This window comes from Stegostoma tigrinum, chromosome X (genome assembly GCF_030684315.1).
Source record: "Stegostoma tigrinum isolate sSteTig4 chromosome X, sSteTig4.hap1, whole genome shotgun sequence".
In the NCBI taxonomy this organism is placed as follows: domain Eukaryota; kingdom Metazoa; phylum Chordata; class Chondrichthyes; order Orectolobiformes; family Stegostomatidae; genus Stegostoma; species Stegostoma tigrinum.
This window is the reverse complement of record NC_081404.1, coordinates 1,385,036-1,408,469: the sequence shown is the minus strand read 5'-3', so window position 1 is coordinate 1,408,469 and position 23,434 is coordinate 1,385,036. Positions and strand designations below refer to the sequence as shown.

General features: G+C 40.9%; 1 protein-coding gene across 7 annotated transcripts in view; it reads right to left on the bottom strand.

Moving 5' to 3' along the window:
* The window catches only part of LOC125448180 (SWI/SNF complex subunit SMARCC2), a 171,329-nt gene that overhangs the window by 75,215 nt on the left and 72,680 nt on the right, over positions 1-23,434 (bottom strand). For 6 of the 7 annotated variants that reach the window (XM_059643444.1, XM_048523272.2, XM_048523275.2 and 3 more), the window contains exon 11: positions 5,814-5,944. In XM_059643444.1, the coding sequence (XP_059499427.1) occupies positions 5,814-5,944 (131 nt within the window). The remainder of the gene's footprint in view (positions 1-5,813; positions 5,945-23,434) is intronic. The other variant, XM_059643446.1, reaches the window with a different exon arrangement.

Genomic DNA, 23,434 nt, shown 5'->3' with positions numbered 1-23,434 from the left:
TCAATACTCAAATGCCATTGACCAACTTGACGCCAGTATGAGGTGTGCTTAGTGCATCATGGCTGGCAATTTGATACATGGTTAATCTGCGGAGGGTGAATAACACACTGTGCTCTTTGATTGAACGTGTTAACAACCTTGGAAAAGGATTTTATCAATTTATTTTAAATAGTGCTGAAGAGTCCTGAAGAGTGCTGAAGTAGGTTCTTTATTTTACAATTTTCATTTTTCAAACATTAAGCAAACTCCACACATGGCTACATTAAAACCTAGCTTGACAAGTTCTGGAAGAAACATTCGCCAATAAAATGAGTAAATAATGCAAATCATTCAGAATGAAGATTCTCAAAAGGTAGCCAATCACTTTTTTTAAAGCACGCTTGACGTAACTTCAGAGTGTACCAAAGCAATGCAAATTCAGGACTCTGAATTCTTTGCTCAAGAGCTATCACCACAGCTACTGAGGTCGGTCAGGATTGCTATGGTATTAAGCAATAAAGTTTGGACAGTAACATTCAGTACACATGCAAATGTACTTCAAATTGTAGCTCAATTAATACAACCAGAGCCTGATTGAGAAGTGGCCAGGAAACAGTAATGAAAAAGGTAGAATGACCTTACCCCAGTATCCTTTCCTGTAAGGTGACAATGCAAACACAGAGTCAGACACTGAACTATCTGCTAGCTGCTCAGTGATCACAAAGGTTCCAAAACTAGCAGTCTGAGTAAGAGTTATGGTCATTAGATCGAGCACATACACTGAGAAGGCATTAAAGTGAAGTAGTCTCATGCTACTGCTTGTGGAGCAGTCTCAATGTTTCTTGGGCTCCTTAAATTAATCAGCAATTCATTCAGCCTTGATTTTCATCATACCCAACACACACATAAATAAAAGATGGTTTTCCGATATAAATTGTGGCTCATTATGGAGCAAAGAAACAAGTTTAGAATTGTGATACTCAGTGGTTTCAAAAGACTATTATAGCTAGTCTCAGTATGATAGGCAAGTGAAGTGGACACAAGAAAGGCAGGACAGGAAGGACCACCAAAACTCAATGCTATCCAGGGCTGTGTATTAAGCAAAGGAGACAGTGTCTCACTTCACGAGGAGCCTCTGCTTCACAATGAGCACCATTCTTCTAGAATCAGCAACATGCTGCCAGTATTTATAAAGTGAATATTACACCAAACATTTTTGCCACAGGGTCCTTCTGGGGATCAGCAGGAGGAATCACAATGATCTGCCAGCTTAGTGATCCATAAAAAAAGAGACACCTTTTTTTGAAATGCTGACCACTAAAGTATACTCAATGCCAGCATGTAAAAGCAGCTATAGAGCAAGACAGGCTTCCCTCACTGAGATACCAACTGCATTACTGCGCCTATTCAACTTCTTAGTGCTATCAGGAAATAATCCCACTATGAAAAGAAAAAAATCTTGCATTTATATAGCGCCTTTCACGTAGTCAGGACATCCCACTGTGCTGAACACACAACTAAATATTTTTGAAGTTCTGAGGAAGGGTCACCAGGCCCAAAACATTAACTGTTTTCTCCTCCACAGATGCTGCTAAACCTGCTGAGCTTTTCCAGCAACTTTGTTTTTGTTCCTACTTTTGAAGGGTAGTTGTTGTTGTGATGCAGGCAACCAGGGCAGACTCTTTTCGCGCATTTACTGATATACAAATGGCCTATGATTGCTGACATAGAATTATTCGTATCTTATTGCATATCTTCCAGGGCTGGTCAAAGAGATCCAAAGTTTAATACTACTGCATGTTTCCGGATTATTCTGGAACAACAACCGGATAAAACTTTGCTCCTCAGATACAGGAAAGTAATTTTTACCATCACTATTTGAACAGTAAACAGGCACAACAGATTGTCAGCCTCTGGTGTAGCAATTGGCGTGTTCGAGAACCTGCTTGATTTCCATCCCATTGGATTGAATGGGAATGAATATTGGGCTAGTGATCCGCTTTGGCAGTTGACAGTTCAAGCAATGAAGGGAATAATCCCTGGTGATAATTCATTCAAAATTCATCTGCCATATACACAATATACCACACAAAATTCTTTTAAAAAGCATGTGAACTTGAAGACCGTTGCTGAGCAGACTTCTGGTGTGCTCAAACAGTCGTAACGTTTATTTTGCAACTGAATGTGTTACCATGTGTTGTACAGAGAGCTGGAAGATTAGCACTGGCATTATGCATACTTCCATGAAAACATTTAATTGCCTATACGTGAATGAAGAGCAGCATTAGGTGGAAGAGGAGGTTGATGATGGCAAGTCAGCAGAAGTTGAGTACCTGACGTACCATCAAAATGAACTCACCAAGTTGTCAATTAAACAATCTTTCAATAATGTGTGCGCAAACCAATTTGTGGAAGGTAATATGAACTCTCAAATCTTTATTGCCCTTTTTATCCCACAGCTATTTTTATTATTTTGCTTCTCTTTATATTATGAAAATAAGCACAGAATTAATGACTGCAAAGTTTCAGTGGATGTTGTGCCTCTATTCCAGGAAAGAAAGATTTATACACTGCATTGCATGCATGTTTTTAGCTTAAATCATTTCACAATCAATTCAACATTTTTGAAGTGCAGTCATTTTTTTTGCAAGCAAAAGCAATAGCCAGTTTGCGCATAGCAGGGCTCAGCAAGCAGTAATAAGATAAAAGGCCAGATTTCCTGTTTCTTATTGCTGAGGCTGGTTTTAGGATGAATGTTCACCAGGTTTCAAGCGAAGGTCTCTGCTCATCTAATTGTATCATGAAATTCTCAACTTCCAACAGAGAAACAGGGCTTCATGTGGTACTTCATGTGAAAGGTTTTGCTAATAATGACAAAGATATAGTGTTTATCGCAAGATGCCTCTTTCTACATGTACTTGTGCCCCAGGCTCTTTCTCTTATTCTGCTTCTAAATGGCACTTCAGTCGAGTGAGTAAGCAGGAAGGAGAATCTGCTTTGATTCCTCTGGCTATTTACCACTACCACTATACACTCAAATGGACTTGCCAGGAATAAGGTGGTACAAGCTGTGGGACATACATGCTTTGACCAGTTTCTCCTGGAAAGGGACTGGTGACAATAATCAAACCACCCGACTTGCTCTCTAGCCCGGCTGTACCACCACCATTGTATTATGGCAAGGTCTCTGTATCCTGCACTCTCAGTTGCCTGAATTGCACCTCCAATCCAGTCACCACATCATAGATAGTGAATTTCACAACATTTTGGCATCACTACAAGAGATACTTGAATTATGATTGCCTCCTGCATGCTAGAGGTCTCCTTGCATTTGCTATAGATGGCACTCATTGCTCAAATGTGAAATTGAGCAGCTGTCAGAATTCGAATGGAGCTTCTTGTGTTTGGCCTGATGACTGCTTTGACAATATGCTTCTAATCAATAATAACTAATTGCATGATTTGTACTATTACTTCTTGAAACAAGGTAAGACTGCGAGTGACACTAGCTACGCCGAGTTGCAGTTTCTTGTTAAATGCCAATTTCGTCAGGAGAATATGGGACATTCAACCGCTGAATATTCTAAAGCAGTTGCCTTACATTCCAGCATGTTCGGCATATGCATAATTTAATACAACTGTAAAGTTTTTGGCAGGCGACTTCTAACTGCTGACTGAGTACATTTTATGCACACCAAGATAGGCAAATGTCAATTTTTCTCCACTTCACCCTTTTATTGTATCTATACAAGCCTACTCTAATATTTGTCCAGCAATTATCATTGGGTCCTTTTGCTGTAATTAAGTGGAATAACTCAGAATCACATTACAATTTGTCAAACTATTCAAGTACACATCTACCATGTATTCCGAAAGCGTAACGGTGTACACGTTTAATCTTGCCGTTAAATTTTCTACACCCGGATAAAACTGGACAGCAACTGTAGCGCAATTTTGGAGTGAGTTCCAAGGACTCTCCAGTCAGAATGGAAAATAAAATACAGCTGATCGAGGGCTGTCGGCTCATTTATGGAGTTTGAACAGTAAATGTGCAGTTAACAAATGACTCATTAATACATTTTCAACTTCTTTCAGTTCTGACAAAGGCCTGAAACATTTAACTTTGTTTCTCACTCCCTACATGGTGCCCAGCCAGAGTATTTGTCTCTCTGCTCCTATTTTGTATTTCCAGTATTGCAGTATTTTGCTTTGCTACGGCATTGAAATAGATTGGAAGGCTGTATACATTAATTTATGAAGATTGGTTTGTCTAAATGACCAGAGTGAGCTTTGGTTCAGCAATAGCATTGTCGCTTCTGTCAGAAGGTCAAATGAGATGTTTTCTTGTTTAAAGGGACTGTAAAGAAACAGTTGTTATGAATGCATGCTGTAACAGGTCTGGACCTCACTGCAGACAGCACCGTTGAGTGGAAATCAGTGGTCACTGCTGAATACTAGGTCAACGTCCTGGTGCACACTCAAGTCGGTGATCTCCATCACAATCCGAAAAACCAATTGCCCAGATACAAACAGCCAAGGACAGATTACACCCCAAGTTGAACTTTAGTTTTGCCTACGTCTTTGTAAAGTAATCCTGGCTGCTGACAAGCAAAATGGTAGTACTTAGCATTGATCATTTTCCTCATTGAAATTAAACCTAACAAAGTCCTATGTGATGTACAAATTGTTTTTCTTCAGTCTATGGTTGCAAGCCCCTCCCCCAAGTTAGAGAGAATAAACAGCGCACAGACAGGCCATTCGACCCAACCACTGTTTGCAGCTATGAACACTTTAGCAAAATAGAAGATCTGAGCTTTGTGAACCTACTCTCACACTCTTCACTTTCCCTTCAGCATTTATGTCCAGCCTTCAAAGTCAAATCCTGATTTAAACTGCAAAGTCTCCTCTTTACATCCAGTGCAGCCTGAACAATCCTGTGGGATATTGGTTTGGCTACGGGCAACTTCACACTATCTTTTGATCCATTTGCTGAAACAGAATTTCACTAGATTTATCAGAGATAATGGGAACTGCAGATGCTGGAGGATCCAAGATAATAAAATGTGAGGCTGGATGAACACAGCAGGCCAAGCAGCATCTCAGGAGCACAAGCGCTAAAACAGCTTTTGTACATTTTTTGTACAATTTTTGTACAAAACGGCTTTTGTGCTCCTGAGATGCTGCTTGGCCTGCTGTGTTCATCCAGCCTCACATTTTATTATCTTCACTAGATTTACTTCTTGTTTCTCTAGTGTAGAGATTATCTTGGACTGAGCACAAAATCTGGTTACTTAAAAATGTTTCCAGAGTATCAGTCCACACAACTGCCGTTCGTAAAGCCCTGAACATTGCAGAATCAATGCACAGAATACTCTAATGTAGACTGCACTCTTGTGGAATTAAAAGTACTCTCCCAATACTGGCAGTTCATTGATAAATCTGCACATGACTTGAAATTACAAGTTACACCACAGCACAGAGTACAATCAGTAGTAACAAAACAGGATACAAGATTGAGATGTTAAGGTCTTTGATTTACATTTGAAAATAACTGACTGTCCTTCATTCTGTCACTGCAGTACAGCAGAGCAGAAATCAAATCTGAAAACAATCTGGGTGGTTGTTGGGCAGGGCATCATGGTGAACATTTCCAGCTTTGGTGTTTGAAACTAAATCCAACCTGGACTTAAAATGTGGCCAGTTTAGAGACAATTTCAATAACATAAACTTTTGAGAAGTTTCCAATTGCAAAAGCAACCATAGCATTATGTAAAATTAACAAGCCAATTTAAATTCAAACTGACTAAAAGCACGAAACGAGAAAAACATATTACCACTTTTCGGTAGTGTGACCTCTTCTACGTTGGGGACAGGGGAGGGTTCATCCATATCCTTGGTCAGGTCCTCTTGATCCTCTTCTCGATGTCCTCGCTTTGACTTGGCATATGGTGTGGCAGGACTGCGTCTTAAAACAAGGTGCAATGCGGTCATCCGCTCAAGAGTACAACATTCTAACTCTTTCTTTATGTAGTCATATTCTATCACTAAGCAGCTACATTCACTTGAGTGTGGAAAATCATGTGGAAAATGCTCTAGATACCATACCAGTATTGTCACTCAATCAAGGTCCTGATGCATTTTAGTCAATCTTGTGCTGAAATGATGCACAAAAGGAATTCTGCAATCAGAGGCCCCAATCAAAATGCATAAATGTACAAAACAGGTAAGGCAGGATTTCAAATTATACCCAATATCCAACTACTGCCAAAACAATTCTGGTTTCTCACTGTGCTATATTGCCATTAGGCTATAGTGGGGCTGCCGTGAAGCTCAGCTGGAGTTTCAATTCAGTTTGATATCAGCCACAGGTACATAATAAAATGCAAAGAGATCTTAAAGAAAGCTCAATAACCTGAAACACTTCAAAAGATATGGCACAATTTTCAATGTCATTCATTTATGCCAATATTAATTTCCAAATGATGTGAATAAACACGGATAACAACATTGAAAAGATCAGAATTCCAGTTATGTCACGGACAAAAATAAACAGCAGTCAAAGACCCCAATTTTAAAGACCATACTTTTGCCATGAAGAACAGAAAAGCAATATATGATTTAAATGGTGAGAGTTTGCAGAACTCTGCTGCATACAGGGACCTGGATGTTTTGGTATACAAATCACAAAAGGCTGGTATGCAGGTACAGCAAATGATTAGGAAGGCAAAGAGAATGGTGGCAATTATTGCAAGGAGAATCCAATATAAAAGAGGCAGGTTTTGTTACAGTTGTATAGTGTGCAAGTGAGACCGCATCTGGAGAACGTGTGTTGTTTTGGTCTCCTTATTTAAAATAAAAAGTACATTAGAAGCAGTTCAGACAAGATTCACTTGTCTGATTACTGGGATGAGGGGATTTAATTTATGAGGAAAGGTTGATCCTATATCTATTGAAATTTCGAGGTATGAGAGTTGATCTCATTAAAACATACAAGTTCCTGAAGGGCTGGTCAGGGTGGATGTTGAGGGGATGTTTCCTCTAATGGGAGAGGCTAGACCTCTCTTGTCAGGGAATGTGGGCAGACAGGAAAGCACAGTGCAGGTCACAACGAGATCAATCATGATTGTATTGAATGGCTGAGCAGGCCTTTGGAGCCAAATGGCCTACTCCTGTTCTTAATTTGCATGTTGTTCTTCAACTAAATAGGAGTTTCTTCTGGAAGCTGAAGCATCTCCATAAATACAGATGCGTTATTTTAAAAAGCACATTTGAAGCTAAACTGGTTACTGCTGAGGCAAGCATGCTACATGTACAAAAGGGACGAAATTACAGGTAGTGCATGCTCCACCTGCTCTCCCAGACTACTTGGTAAAAGTCTCCAGGGTTTGTGCCATCATGCTTTGATCCAAACTAAGAAGCTGACAAGCAGTCTAACCCTAGCACAGAAACCGATACGCCTGAAATATTGGCTGAGAGAGATTGTGACATGAGAAATGGCCATGCTATGGAAGCAGCTGTGGAATATCTGGAAAGACTGTGAACTGTTCAGCAACTACATCAGCTGTGAGAGATGCAAACTAATGGACAAGAGGGGCGTGTGATGAATGAGGAAAGCGTGAATTTAGCCTAGGATGAACATTGTGCTAAAATGGATGAATCCACACAGCCAAGTCAAGTAAGTGAGAAAATTAGTCATAGATATAGCATGAAACAGTAGTACAGCAAATAATCATGCAAAATGAATAAGCAGCTGGCTGTGTTTGCAGCAGCTAGGCAAGTGAATCTACAAAGATGCCAGAAGTAGTACACATAACAAGTGTCAGAGATCTGAGTTCATGGACCAGCTTAATTGGCTGCATTCTAGAAGGTAGCTTCCAAAAGACTGAGGTAGAGCTCAAAGCTGGCTGCCTTCAGGGACAGCAGCGTGCAAGAACAAAATCCTGTGATATAGACTTTACCTGAGACCTATAATAAGGATAAGGCATAGTGTGGGAAACCAAGAGCAATATTCTGGCATGATGCAGCAAGTAGTTACCCACAGGTACACCAGCCACATAAACCATATGGTATTCACTGACGATTTTGTGGGGCATTCCATCATATGGGTAATTGTAACTGAATGATGTGTTGCTTCCAAAATCCTGGGGCTTACTATTGACTAGAAACTGAACTGGACCAGCCATATAAATGCTGTGGTGCAACAGAAGGATGGAGGTTAGGAATTCCGAGGCAAGTAGTCACCTTGTGACTCCCCAAAGCCTGTCCACTTTCTACAAAGCACAAATCAGAAGTGCAATGGAATACTCCCCTCTTGCTTGGATGAGTGCAGCTCCAACAATACTCAAGAAGCTTAACATTATCCAGGACAAATAGCTCTTGATTGGCACCGCAGTCACCACCTGAAACGTTCACTTCCTTCACCACCCACACAGTAACAGCAGCGTGTAACATCTACAAGATGCACTGCAACAACTTTCCCAGGCTCGTCAGCACCTTCTAAGCTGTGCGCACTATCATCTAGACTGACAAGGGCAGCAGATACATGGAGAAACCACTTCCTGCAATTCCTACTTCAAGTCACACACCATCTTGGCTTGGAAATGTATTACTGTTCCTTCACTGGGCCAATATCCTGGAAATACCTCCCTATCAACGCCACACATGTAGCTAAAAGACATGGACAACAGCTGTTCAAAAATGCAGCTAAACCTTTTTGAGGGTAATTTGGGCCATAAATCCCAGCCAGCAACACCTACATCCTGTGAATGATAAGAAAATGACATAACAAAGGACTGGATAGAACACCATCCAAAAACAAATGGACCAACGATCACTAAAGAACTAATGAAACAAGTATAAACGGATGCTAAATGTTTCAGGGAGTGTTGTGGAGTTAAGTTATAGATGAAACGGTACTATCATAAGGATAGCAATTTCAAGGTTATTGGTGGCATTGTGTGTTAGTTGAGTTAATATACCAACAGACAGGGGAAAATGTGAAACCGACTGTTGCTGTTCTGACAAAGGGTCTCTGGCCTCAAAATGTTAACTCCATTTTTCTCTCCACAGATGCTGCCAGACCTGCAGAATTTCTCCAGCACACACTCTTTTTGTTGGAGAGTTTAAGGTAGTTGAACTGTTGATAATGAATATTTCAGGAAACATAAAGAGAGGCAAGAGCTGAAGGAGATGAGGAATGAGAGTGTAACTGCAAAATAAGGAATTATGTTGCTGTTGTGGACAAAAAAAATGGTTAGGGGAGATAATTATTAACTGGACCACCAGAATCAGGTGAACTGATTGGTCAAAGGTGTGCTGAAGACGATAAGGGTTATTTAAGTGTATACATCAGAAGTGACCCAACATCTGACAAGTTGAATGAACAGGTCAGATAAAACCTGAAGGATAGTACTGAGAACACAGATAAATTCACCAAACCAATTGGAGATGGGTCCCTCACATGAGGTTATTTGAGGACATTGTGTGTTAAGTTTGTTGTACAATAGTCTTCCAGCACTGGTTAGTAATCTAAAGGTAAGCATTTGTGAGCCAATGAAACTGTACTGACAAATTTAATATCATCAAAGCTATTTCCATGCTATGAAATTAAGAAGGATTCACTCTAGTCAAATATTCATATAGCATTTATAAGACATTCCATTGAAATATTTTGAACGAAACGGATGATATTAGAATTCACTATTTTGTTTTGAAAACTTTACATATTATGAAAATATGAAATAGGACCAGAAGACCACTTGGCTCCTTGAGCCTGCACCACTATTTAATAAGATCATAACTGATCTGAATACTCCACATTCCTGCCTACCTTGACAACTTTTCACCTTTTTACTTATTAAGAATTCACTGACCTCTATCCTAAAATTATTCAACTGTTCTGTTCCAATACCTTTTGAGGAAGAGAGAAGAGGTCCAAAGACTCTCAACCCTCAGAAAAAAAACACCTAATTTTTGTCTTAAATGGGTCAACCTTGATTTTGAAAAGAGATCTCCAGTTCCGGATTCTCCCATAAGAGGAACATTCTCTTCACACCTAAGCTATCAAGACCCCTCAGGATCTTAATATTTCAAACAAGGTACCTCTTGCTCTTTTAAACTCGTACGGATACAAACCTATCCTGTCCAACCTATAAGACATCCCACTCATACCAGATATTAGTCCAGTAAACCTTCTTTGAACCGCTTTCAATGCATTTACAGTTCTCCATGTGTGGTTTGACCAATGCTTTGTATAACTGAAGCATAATCTCTCTACTTTCAATTCCCCTCACAATAGACTAAATATATTAGCTTGCCTGATTACTTGCTGCATCTGCATATTAACATTCTGTGATTCATGCACTAGGACACCCAGATTTCTCTCTACCTCAGAGCTCTGAAATCTCTCTTCATTTAGATTCATCTTGCTGAAATTGACAAACCACTCACATTCGCACATTATAGCCCATTTGACAGATCTTTGCCTACTCCTTAACCTATCTTTATCCCTTTGTAGCCTCCTTATATCCTCTTGACAAATTACTTTCCAATGTAACTTTGCCCATTCAGCAAATTTAATGACAAACCTTTGATCCCTTCATCCAATTCATTAATAGAAACTGAAAACAGCATGCAAAGGAATGAGTCTACAGTGCTCACCAGAAACCTACTGCAATTTTTTGAAGTGAACAAGAATAATCCATCCACTACAGAATATTGAGATTTTAGAAATGTGGTCAGCAATAGTCCTCCTGCATGGCAGCAGAATATACCCTGATTTCATGCAGGAGATGACAAATTTTCTACAGTGATTCAGAATTGGCTCAAACACAACAAAGTAGCAAATAAAACACAGTGGAGTTGGAAAAAAGCCAGTACTGAATTTAGTGATAGTAACAGTATAAAAGGATTGAAGGTACTTTGATACCAACAATACAGGAGGACTCAGAGTACAGTGTTTGTAATGGCACAGGAAAGTTAAGGGTACAGTGGAATCAACAGTACAAGATGATTAACGATGGTGGTATTAATGTTATAGGAGTGCCAAGGGTGCAGTGATATTAACGGTACAAGGGGACTGTGGATAGTGTTGTTAACTGTACAGGTATGTTGAGGATACAGTGATATCAACTGTAAAGAAAGACCATGATGTCAATGGTACAGGAGGATTGGAGAAATCTTAACAGTAGAGGTTGATTGAGAGCACCATAATGTTAATGGCACAGAATGCTTGAGAGTACAGTCATATTAACAATACATATTAACAATAGGGGATTAAGATACAATACGGACAGCACGTCTGTAATTTTATAACATATTGGCACTACAACTGCCTTCTGGAACGTGCAGGTACTCCAATACATCCTTAGCTATTTTCTGAGCAACACTGTGTGCAGTGCAACTAGGTTATGCACAAGTCCTCCAAGTGCTCAGCTTATTTGTCAAGTCCTTATTTGTAATTTCAAACATTCCCCATCCTCATTCTACCTGGAGAATTCACCTCAATATTAGGGAGCCCACAGTCTTCTTGACGAACATGGAGGAAAATAAATTCTTGAATCTATAATCCATCCTTTGGACATTCATTCTCTTTCCCCCTCAGAATCTATTTACATAATCAGAAGTGTTGCCTCTGGTGTGTATCCTTGTAAATTGAAAGCATCATACATGCAAAGTGAATATCACATTAGCATCTGATTGGTTGAAATATCATGTATTCATTAAAAATAGATGAAATGGCAACTGCCCTGGAAACAAACATATTTATGAGCAAATACTCAGAAGATACAAAACCAACAAACTATGAATCATTAGTCAGTGGCTGCCAGAAATACAATAAGCAAGGAGAACAAACTAAATTGAAGAGTTGCTATCTTGTTTCTCACTAACGCAAGTGCGCAGTATAAATCTAACGTTTGGGAAATAACAAACACACGAAAAATAAATACACCAAAAATATCTGTAAACTTACCCACAAAATCGCCCAGGTCCTTTTGGAAACTGTCCACAGGCCCACCCCCTCTCAGGAACATGAATCTTGAGATTTGCACCTGTCCTGGCATTTAACATTTTTTGTTCAGCTGGCCTTCCCTCCCAATGATTTTTGGTGTTCTATTTTTGTGTGGTCATGACATGTGTCAATTGTTGAATGTTTATGTATGTCATAGTGCATTAAAAATAATCAAGCAGATGTTGGACCATTTCTTTGACTTATGCGCATCTGAAGTAAACAACTCAAGCAGTAACATAAGAGCAGAAATGACTGTACCATTATTCAGGTTTATAAGAAGGAAAAATGCCCTGAGTTTAAACAATTATTCTGCTAATGCCTTTTAATTGCGCTAACTACTACAGCAGGTGGGATGAAAAAAATTGAAATGAATCTTCTGAACAGCTTTGTTTGTTTTTCACGATAAAAACTCAGATCGAGGAGTTTGTCCACCTAATAATATAAATAAGTTGATGCCTTGTTACTTCTCTGTCATAGGATAGTAAAGCATAGGAACAGACCCTTTGGCCCACCATGTCTGTGCCAGCGATGATGTCATTCTCAACTAATCCCATCTGCCTGCACATGGTCTATAACCCTCTATTCTCTGCCTGTTTATATGTCTGGCTAAATGCCTCTTAAACATTGCTATCCCGTCTGTTTCTACCATCTTGCCTGGCAACACATTCGAGGCCCAAATTATTTATCATCTGTACCATTTCATCTCAAAAGTAAGTGACTATTTTCTGAAAGTGGTAGTTTGTTCAACTGATATTGTAACTGTCAGAGTTGGCCCGATCTCCATGAAATGATCTGTACAACTGAAGAAAGCAACTGTTTTAAATGGGGGATGGGGATTGGTTGGGGGGCGTGGGTCTGGAGGACGAGCGAAACAGGGAGGGAGAATACAGGAAAAATGTGAGCCAGACAAGAGTAGATGAGAGTGCCTGATGAAGAAAGGGGAAAGTAAGCACTTGCATGCAAGAGAAGGAAGGAGAAAAAGACTGTACAAGAAATGAACAAAGCTGCTAGCCAAAATATAGAACTATGTGGTCATGAGCAAGTGCTCAGCTTTCTTGTGACAAATCTAAAGTACTTCAGGATTCTACACTTGTGGGAATTGTGTTTTTGGGAACTATATAATATTCCTGTTATTGTTTCCTGCTTGTGGTAGAAGAGTTTGCAATCCCAGCAGACAGTGTCAACAATAAAATATTCAATGTTCTGTCCGGATTATTGTGCAAAACCTGTTGGGTATGGTGAAACCACCCATTTCAGAAACTGACAGACTAAAAACCACACATTGCGCTTGAGTTCAGGATTTGAACTGTTGCTTGCTGCTGCAGCATGCCGGCCTGTATTTGCTGCTCAAAGATTGGGCAATGATAAACTGAAAAAGAGACAATGGTCCACTTTAGCAGCTGCCTATAATTGTGTAATTCACTGATACACCAAATCTACTCAGTCAGTTTTGCGCATGTCATCCACAGACTGTGATACTGTAAATTCATTACCTTCAGCCTTCATGATATTTAAAGCCTTTAGCAGAGGTTGATGTTGATCTCCTGCCCCAGCTTTGAAGGCAGGTTATTGGTTTTGATGCAGCCAATATATTGCATGTGCTAGTGCCAGCAGTAAACTGAGCAACAGCCAAAGTTGGGGGATTCTTTTCTGCAGAGTGGTAAAAATTCCAATTATTTCTCTCAGTGTCCTGGCTTTTTCTGTCTGCCTTGTGACCACCTCATGAAGATGAGCAGTCAATGCTTGCTGCAACACAAGCTGAAAACAGCATTGCCGAGAGTGGATCCTGTAAACAAATGAGCAGCATTGGTTTGATTTACTCAAATGTGTAATTCTTAATAAGGGCAGTTGATACTTTCTCTAGAAGTTTGTAAGCCGATGCTGACAACCTAATTCTTGTGATGAACCTGAAAGAGAACAAAGATGCAGACTGGCTGCTTTTGAAATAGAATGAAACATGTAAATTAAGTAAATGAACTGAGCCTATTCTTTTGGAGGAACTGAAACCTTGCTCTAATCAAACAGTAATGCAAGCTAGGGTAAATCAAACTGTCAAAATGCCAGAGGTCAAGGAGCTTTATAGGATATTGGAGATGAAGCTCAGGTTATTACTGATATCTAAAACCAGACTGTATGTGTTACAAGCAATAACCTAATTAAACTCCAGGTTTTCTTACCGTGTATGGAGGCTGCACGAAGAAAGGCTCCAGCATGCATGCACGGCCCATTCTTAAAACTACTTCTGAAGTTTTAATGAGATTCAGAAGTCAGCGAGCTGCTTCTCTGTGTTAAAGTGCCCACATTCCATTCCTAGATTGGCGTTCCCCGCGTACCTCTTTTGACCAAAACAAGCTACTTTCATTTTGTAAAAGGTAAAGCCATAGAAACTACTCAACTTAAGATAATGTGCTGGTGAAATGAACAAATGAAAAAGTACAACATAGGAACAGGACCTTCGGCCCTCCAAGCCTGTACCAACCATCATGCCCTAATTAATCTAAATGCAAACCTGTCATTTTTCGATCCGTATCTCTCTATTCCCTCCCTATTCATGTGCCAATATCGACATCATGACTTAGAAAGAGCATGACAGACTGGGGCCTGGACTGCATGTTCTGATGTTGAACATTTCTACCACAGTTCGCTCATCTCTGTAATGCTCCAAACTGATTAGATCAATATCAGCTGAAGTACTGCACACCACATTGTTAGTGAATGTTATACCACCTTCCCCCAGTGTCAGTAATACTACATCTAGACCACTCTCAAGGCTTTTTAAAGATCTTTTGTTCTTCCCTTGCGAAATCATTGTTTCTTCCCAGGTAGCTACAGTACAAATCTTACCCTATCGCTTTCCCCAGTAATTTACACCACTTTTCTCCCCTTTATTTCCTAAAGTGGATTCGTCATTCACAAATGTTCATTTGGTGTAATATTGCCCAGGTTAGTTTTGCCCACATTGTGTGTTTGGGGTCAACACCTAAACAGGACATTATTCTGCATGCTGCAGAGTGGCCATGGTCAGCATCAAAAAGCATTATGGATATGCCCAGCTGACATGAGTCAATCTCAGTGATCCCAAAACCCCTCCACTTAAACAATGCAACTCGAAATTATCACTTATCTAGTTGTTTGCCTATGCTGTTAAATACAGGGAATCCAGATCAAGTGTGGCCAGGCAAAGCAATGATGGAGTGGGGTGTAACAAACTTTTAGACCAGAACATGCAGACTTGCTGCATTTCAAGGTCAATGACAGTAGAAAACGCCTCCTGTCAATGGTGTTACCCCTCGTGGGAAGTGTAATGAAAGAATAACAAACTTCCACAGTCAATGTGCATTTAGGAATTTATAATGGAGAAAAGGTTAACAAGATGTGTGTGCAAACATATTATAAATAGATATATCGAGGGCTTAAGCTATATATAGCAGAAACAAAATATTAACAAAACCCACTTCTTCAGCTGCTGTTTGGATACGTTCTGATTCAAACACCATGGGTACAGGTTCCGCATGAAAAGGGTAAAAGCTTCAACTCCTATGATACAGATTAGCTGGAAATACCCAGCATTCAGGCCTAGCAGAAATTTCAACTCAAACCTCATCACTAGACAGAAGGCACACTATCTGGAGAACAGGTATAGCAGCATTCCTCATCTGAATGGGCACTTTTAATGGTCATATAGAGTCATGTAATATACTAGGGGGCCAACTGCCTTCTTGTGCCCGTGCCAATTTTAGAAAAGCTACACAATCAGTTCGACTCTCTTGTGATTTGCTCAGTTCTCTTCAAAAATTACCTCTTCAAACACTGATCCAACTCCTTTTTGAACATTAATACTGCTTACGGTCCTTCAAGCAGTGCATTCCAAGCCATAAAAAATGTTAAATGTTTTTCCTTGTGCAAATGAAACTGCAAAATTCAGCCATCAAAACCTGATTTTTTTCAAAATAAACTAACTGGATATGGACACTGTTGGCAAAGCCAGCATTTTTCACACAAAGGGATGTGAAATATAAAGAGGTCATGAAAGGTGAACTATACCTGACACAGAGAAAAGGAAAGCACAGGCAGTCAAATCAGGATCAGATAGAGACAGATAAGACATAGGGAAGGAAAAAATAAGGAGGACAGAACCAGCAATGATGCAAGGAAGATAATAAATGGATTAAGATAGAAAAATGTTAGAAAGAAAGGGAAGAATCAGAAGAAGCAGGATGAGAAATTGCACTAGAGAGTTTCTGAGCCTTGGCTCACCTCAAAGCTGATAAACAAGTTATAGTTATTCAGTTAGGCGTAAATGTCATACACAGAATGTAGTTTAAAGCCCATGAACGTATAGTTGAAGTTATGTGGCAAATTGAACAGAAGGAACCAAAACTTAGTGATCCTCCCAGCAAGAAGCAACACAGAGTATAAGACTAAAGGGAAAAACGAAGAAGAAAATGTTATAATTTCAATGAAGAAGGAATAGGGAGAAAGGGAGTGAGGCAGAGGGCAGCGGAGTGAAGCAGAGAAAGGCAGAGGAAAAGGTGAGAGCGAAGGGCAAAGATTAAGAGTGTGGATAAGGCAAGAGACGAGACAAGGAAGAAAGAGTCAAGAAAAGAAAATGGGAAAGGAAGGTGAGAAGGTGGAGAGAAGGAAGTAAGGAGGAAAGGAGGGAAGGCAAAGGAAAAAGAAAGACAAAGAGAATGACAGGAGAGAGAAAGGATGCGACAGAGGGAGAGAATGATTGAGAATGAAGCTCTGCAATATAGATTTGCCCTCAAGCTTAATTTTTAGTGATGTTTAAATTTTATTCAGCCGTAGGAAATCGTCTAAATCAAAAATTGCTTTTTTTGAACTACCACCTGATCTACTGTAGTGTAACTTGAAGGGTCTGCCTCATAATTATAATGTTTGGCTGTTCAGATTTTAATGACAACAATAAGCAACTGAACCACCAGAGGAATATTTAGAATTTATGGAATCCCTTCAGTGTGGAAACAGGCCCTTCGGCCCAACAAGTCCACACCGACCCACAGAGCATCCCAAGACCCATCCCCCATAACCCACCTAATCTACACATCCCTGAACACTATGGGTAATTCAGCATGGCCTAGCTTGCACATCTTTGGACTGTGGGAGGAAACCCACACAGACACAGGGAGAACATGCGAACTCCACACAGAAAGTCACCTGAAGGTGGGATCAAACCAGGGTCCCTGGCGCTGTGTGGCAGCAGTGCTAACTACTGAGCCACCATGCCGCCCCATATGTTTTTCAGTCATTGGCAAATCTTTGATCAGAGCTAGACTCTGACCCCTGCTGTGTTCTTCCTTTGGTGAAGTGCTCTAATGCTGTACATCATCATTAAAAAATATGGAAGTCCTTTGATGAACAGGTCACAAAGGTTTTAAAACAAAATTCACAAACTAACTAGCCTTCTGAAGAAATTTTAATAAATACTGACAGAAACTAGATGCCAGTTTTATACTGATTTGCAAGTTACTGCATCTTCCATAGGGCTTATTTCTTGTCCATGCTTCACCTGACTTCCTGTATCACAACTGAGAGTCACGCTATGAACGTAATAAGAGAAGACGATGTCAGTATTTTTCAGTCATGCTATAACGGCACACTTCTGATCACTAGGTTTAATACAGTTGCATTCTGCCTCACCATATCTCTCTTTAGTTTCATCTAAATCAATTGTGTTTTGCCAATACCTAACACTTCCTCAATCCCTCACCGTCCCATGCAATCAGAGGTCTAACACTTGTCCATTCATCTCCTCTCTCCTCACTGTCCAAGGATCCTAAATACACCTTCCAGCATTTTACTGGCATCTCTTTCAATCTAGTCTACTGTATTTGCTGCTCACAATGTGGTCTTCTTTACATAGAACATAGAACATTACAGCACAGTACAGGTCCTTCGGCCCTCGATGTTGTGCCGACCTATCATATCGATCTCAAGTCCATCTCACCTACACTATTCCACGTATGTCCATACGCTTATTCAATGACGACTTAAATGTACCTAAAGTTGGCGCATCTACTACCGTTGCAGGCAAAGCGTTTCATTCCCTTACTACTCTGAGTAAAGAAACTACCTCTGACATCTGTCCTATATCTTTCACCCCTCAATTTAAAGCTATGCCCCCTCGTGCGCGCTGTCACCATCCTAGGAAAAAGGCTCTCCCTATCCACCCTATCTAACCCTCTGATTATTTTACATCTTTCAATTAAGTCACCTCTCAACCTTCTCTCTAACGAAAACAGCCTCAAGTCCCTCAGCCTTTCCTCGTAAGACCTTCCCTCCATACCAGGCAACATCCTAGTGAATCTCCTCTGCACCCTTTCCAAAGCTTCCACATCCTTCTTATAATGCGGTGACCAGAACTGTACACAATACTCCAAGTGCGGCCGCACCAGAGTTTTGTACAGCTTCACCATAACCTCTTGGTTCTGGAACTCAATCCCTCTATTAATAAAAGCTAAAACACTGTATGCCTTCTTAACAGCCCTGTCAACGTGGGTGGCAACTTTCAAGGATCTGTGTACATGGACACCAAGATCTCTCTGCTCATCTACACTACTAAGAATCTTACCATTAGCCCTGTACTTTGGTAGGAGTAACCAGAAGGCAAAGTGCATCACCTCACACTTGTCTGCATTAAACTCCATTTGCCACCTCTCAGCCCAGCTCTGCAGCTTATCTATGTCTCTCTGCAACCTACAGCACCCTTCGTCACTATCCACAATTCCACCGACCTTAGTGTCGTCTGCAAATTTACTAACCCATCCTTCTACGCCCTCATCCAGGTCATTTATAAAAATGACAAACAGCAGTGGACCCAACACCGACCCTTGCGGTACACCACTAGTAACTGGTCTCCAGGATGAACATTTCCCATCAACTACCACCCTCTGTCTTCTTTCAGCAAGCCAATTTCCAATCCAAACTGCCATATCTCCCACAATTCCATTCCTCCACATTTTGTACATTGGCAAGACCATAGACAGACTGGGTGACCGCTCTGCAGAACATCTCCATCTCTTGTGAGGAATGACCCTGACCTCCCAGTTGCTTGCCATTTCAATTACCCATCTTGCTCTCAAACTGGTATTTCTGTTCTGGGCTTGCTGTAACATTCTTACGAAGTGCAATGCAAGCTTAGGGAATAACATTTCATTTTCTGCTTGAGCACTTTACAGCCATGACAACTCAATATTAAATTCCATAACTTAAGAAACTAAACACATTATATCCATTCTCTATTTTTCTTACATTCTCTTCTGCCCCTCCCTCTCCTTACCCCACATGCCCCCCCAACCCAATCCAGACCCTTGTATTGATTGTTACAGAGATAGTAGGAACTGCCAATGCTGGAGAAAGATCTTGATTGAGTCTTGTTTACTTTGCTTCGTAGGGTATTCTCTCACTTTTGCATCTTAATTCACACACTTTTTTTTACATCTTTTCTCTTCCTTCATTATCTACAATTCCTTTGTCTTTTGCATGGGGCGTCTCCACAAAGAGCCCTTGCTCTCCCCCTGCCTGTCAAAATTATTTTTACAGTAAGCATTCTCCAAACCCTTTCAGCTCTGAAGAAGTCAGATCGGACTCGAGATGTTAACTCTATTTCTCTCTGCTGAGTTTTGGAACAGAACTGGGAATGACACAACCCAACTTAACAGACCGGACCATATAACAGACCAAGCAGAGTAGAACATTGCTTCATTGGAGGCTGCACTGAGGATGTTACCGAGCATGGTAGCAAAACGTCTGCACAATAACCAGCCAGCTTGGCAAGCAAGCCAGCCAACAACCTTATCCACAACCCGAGCTACAAATCTACACCAGAACCTGAACATGTTGCTCTAGTGACAGTTCCACTGTTTGTTGCTGCCATTACATTTTAAAGGATATTCCTTGTTTTTAACTGTCAACTGGCTTAGTCTCTTACTTCAGCTCTGTTAATTTAAACAATTGCTTGCCCCTGGTTCTGCCCTGGGCCCTTAACTCATTAGAGTTGGCCCTCAGGTCTCCTAAAGCTGACAAATCAGTGCTCCTTGTCATAACACTTCTGTTCAAAGAAAACATTAATCACCCAGAGTAAGGCAATGGGAGAAATGTTTGGGTATTTAAAAAAAAATTCCTTCACGAGATGTGGGCCTTGCTGGATGGGCTAGCTGCCCTCGAGAAGGTATTGTGAGCTACCTTCTGGAACCACTGTAATCCATGTTCACAGCAAAAAAAAACCTTTTGTGTTAGATGCCACCTGTAATACCCTTCACCAAAACACTTTACTGTTTTTCCACCAATTTCTACACCAGGCGGAGTAGAATAACATTGCTTCATTTATTGCTCTACTGATGACATCACCTCGCGTGGTGATGAAACATCTGAATGAGAACAAGTCAGCTCGGCGAGCAAGTCAAAAACCTCAACCTAAACCCGAGCTACAGATCTTTGCCAATACTTTAAACCAATTTCTTCTACTTAATCCTGATATTTTCATTTCTGTCACTCAATGTAATCATTATACAGTCATACAAAAGAATTTATAATTTGTGATTACACTCCTTCCAGTTGATTGGATGACAATCCGCCCTGAAGAAACTTCTTCCAAGCAAATATGTGACAGTCATGTTTATTCACTGGGATTCACTCAAAAGACTATCTATGAGGATCAATGGTCGGCACAACATTGTGGGCTGAAGGGCCTGTTCTGTGCTCTACTGTTCTATGTTCTATGTTCAATCAAGAATGCAAGGTCTTTTGTCCGCCGTATTTTACAGAGTAGCTCAATTTTCTAAAATAAGGTTTCGTACACAACAAAAGTACTTCAATTAAGAATAACAGGAGTATAACAGTGAGAGATAACATTTTCTTGGTACAGATAAGATCTAAGAGGTCATTTATAGAGTAGTTTATCAAATAAAATTGGCAAAGGTAGCTTGGAAGCTATATTTATAGTGTTTTCGAATCAATTTCTTAGAAAAGCTCATTTCAGGGCCAACCAGAGTGTAGATTAGGTTCCCTACAGTGTGGAAACAGGCCCTTTGGCCCAACAAGTCCACACCGCCCCTTGGAGCATCCCACACACCCCTGAACACTATGGGCAATTTAGCATGGCTGATCCACCTAGCTCGCACATCTTTTGGACTGTGGGAAGAAACCCGAGCACCCGGAGAAAACCCACACAGACATGGGGAGAATGTGCAAACTCCGCACAGTTACCCGAGGTTGGAATCGAACCCGGGTCCCTGGTGCTGTGAGGCTGCAGTGCTAACTACTGAGCCATCGTGCTGCCCCAGTAACATGCCATGAAACAGATTAACCACTGAATAAAATAATCTAAGTAGCAGCGATCCTAAAATGATTGATTTTTGCAATGAGTTTGAGGGAGAGTAGGTTGAAGTCAAATTTTTGAAACTTAATGTCAACTACAAGGTTATGAAGATAGGTTTGGTTAAAGTGACCTGGAAAATCAAGGGGTAGGTCAGTACAATACAAGACAATAGGATTCATTATACAACAGGAACAAGCCCTTCGGCCCACCAACCCTTTCTATTCCAATCCTTATTTAGGCCTGCTACTTATTTCCCATGTGTAGTTTCCAGCCCTCTCTTCATCTCCCATTCATGCGTCTATCAAGATATGCCTTAAATGTTGCTAATGTGCCTCCCACCACCACCTCCACTGGCAGTGCATTCCAGGCACTCGCCGCCCTCTCGATGAAAGATTTTCTCCACACTTCTCACCTAAACTTTCCCCTTCTTACCTACAACCTGTGCCCTATTGTACTTTACCTTTCCATCCTGGAAAAAAAGCCTCCGACTATCAAGCTTCTCATAATTTTGTAAACCTCTATCAGGTTGCCTCTCAGCCTCTGCTTTTACTGGAAAGACAATCTGAGTTTATCCAACCTTGCCTCAGTACTAAAACCCATCCTGGTAAATCTTTTCAGCACCCTCCCCGAAGCATTCACATCCTTCAGCAACAAGTACGTCCTCCCGACGATCAGTGCCGGCAGCAGATGTAGCAAAGCTCCTCCGGCGATCGGGGGTTACGGTGCCAGTGGCAGCTGATTTGTCAAGATGGCAACGCCAGCAAGGTGAGATCTTCAGCCGATGCGGGACTCCTGGTGTAGGAGCAGGAACTCTTGGTATCGTCAAGGCAGCAGCACAGCCATAGTGCCTGGTTGCAGGCGGACCAAAGCGGGGATTTCTGGTTAGCAGCGGCAGCAGTGGAGCTGGGAACTCCGATTGCTGGGCGAGTGTGGGTTCAGCGGAGTTAGCAAAGTGGGCCAAGCAGCGAGGTACTGGCGGTCTCTCTTCCAGTTACTGAAGGTGAGGTGCCAGCGTGGACTGGGTTGAAAAGACTGTTATTCTGAACTTCTTATTTCATTATTTTACTAATTTATTTCCAACAAATGTAATGGCGAGCTTTTTGTTTCATTTTTCTATTGCCCCCCAAGAGTTGAAATGTCTAATACTAGGGGGCATGCATTTAAGGTGAGAAGGGACAAGTTCAAAGCAGATGTGAGGGGCAAGTTTTTTCTTTACACAAGAGTGGTAGGAGTCTGGAATGTGCTGCCAGAGGTGATGGTGGAGGCAGATATGATTGGGGCATTTAAGGGGCTTTTAGATAAGCACATGAACAGGCAAGGAATGGAGGGATATGGACCAAGGGCAGGCAGAAGGGATTAATTTAATTTGACATCATATTCAGCAAAACGTTGTAGGCCAAGGGGCCCGTTCCTGTGCTGTACTGTTTTATGTTCTATGCAGCACCTTGCATTCGCCATGAGTAAACTTCATCTGCCATTTCTCTGCCCAAATCTGCAATCTAAAAATATTCTGCTGTATTCTTTAACAATCCTCTTCACTCTCTGCAACATTGCCAATTTTGGTGTCATTCCCAAACTTATTAAGCAGACTTTCTAACATCTTCCTCCAGACCATTTACAAAAATTACAAAGGTCCCAGCATTAATCCCTGTAGAACACCACTGGTTACTGATCTCTATTCTGAAAAACACCCTTCCAACATGTCTGCCTTCTATGACCAAACCAGTTTTGAAGCTATCTAGCCAGCTCATCCTGGATCCCATGAGACTCTACCTTCTATACCAGCCTATGAGATATCTTACTAAATGCCTTACTAAAGTCCATAAAGGCAACATCCACTGCCCTCCCCTCAATCATTCCTGTTGCCTCCTCAAAAAATTCAATCAAATTAGTGAGATATGATATTTCCCCAAACAAACACGTTGCCTATCACTAACAAGTCCATTTACTTCCAAATGTGAATAAATCCTGTCTCTCATTATCTTCTCCGACAGCTTCCCTGCCACTGACATCAAGCTTACCAGCCTATAATTTACCTGTTTCCGTTCTTAAAAATAAGAACAACATTGGTCATCGTCTAGTCCTCTGGAACCTCACTTGAGGCC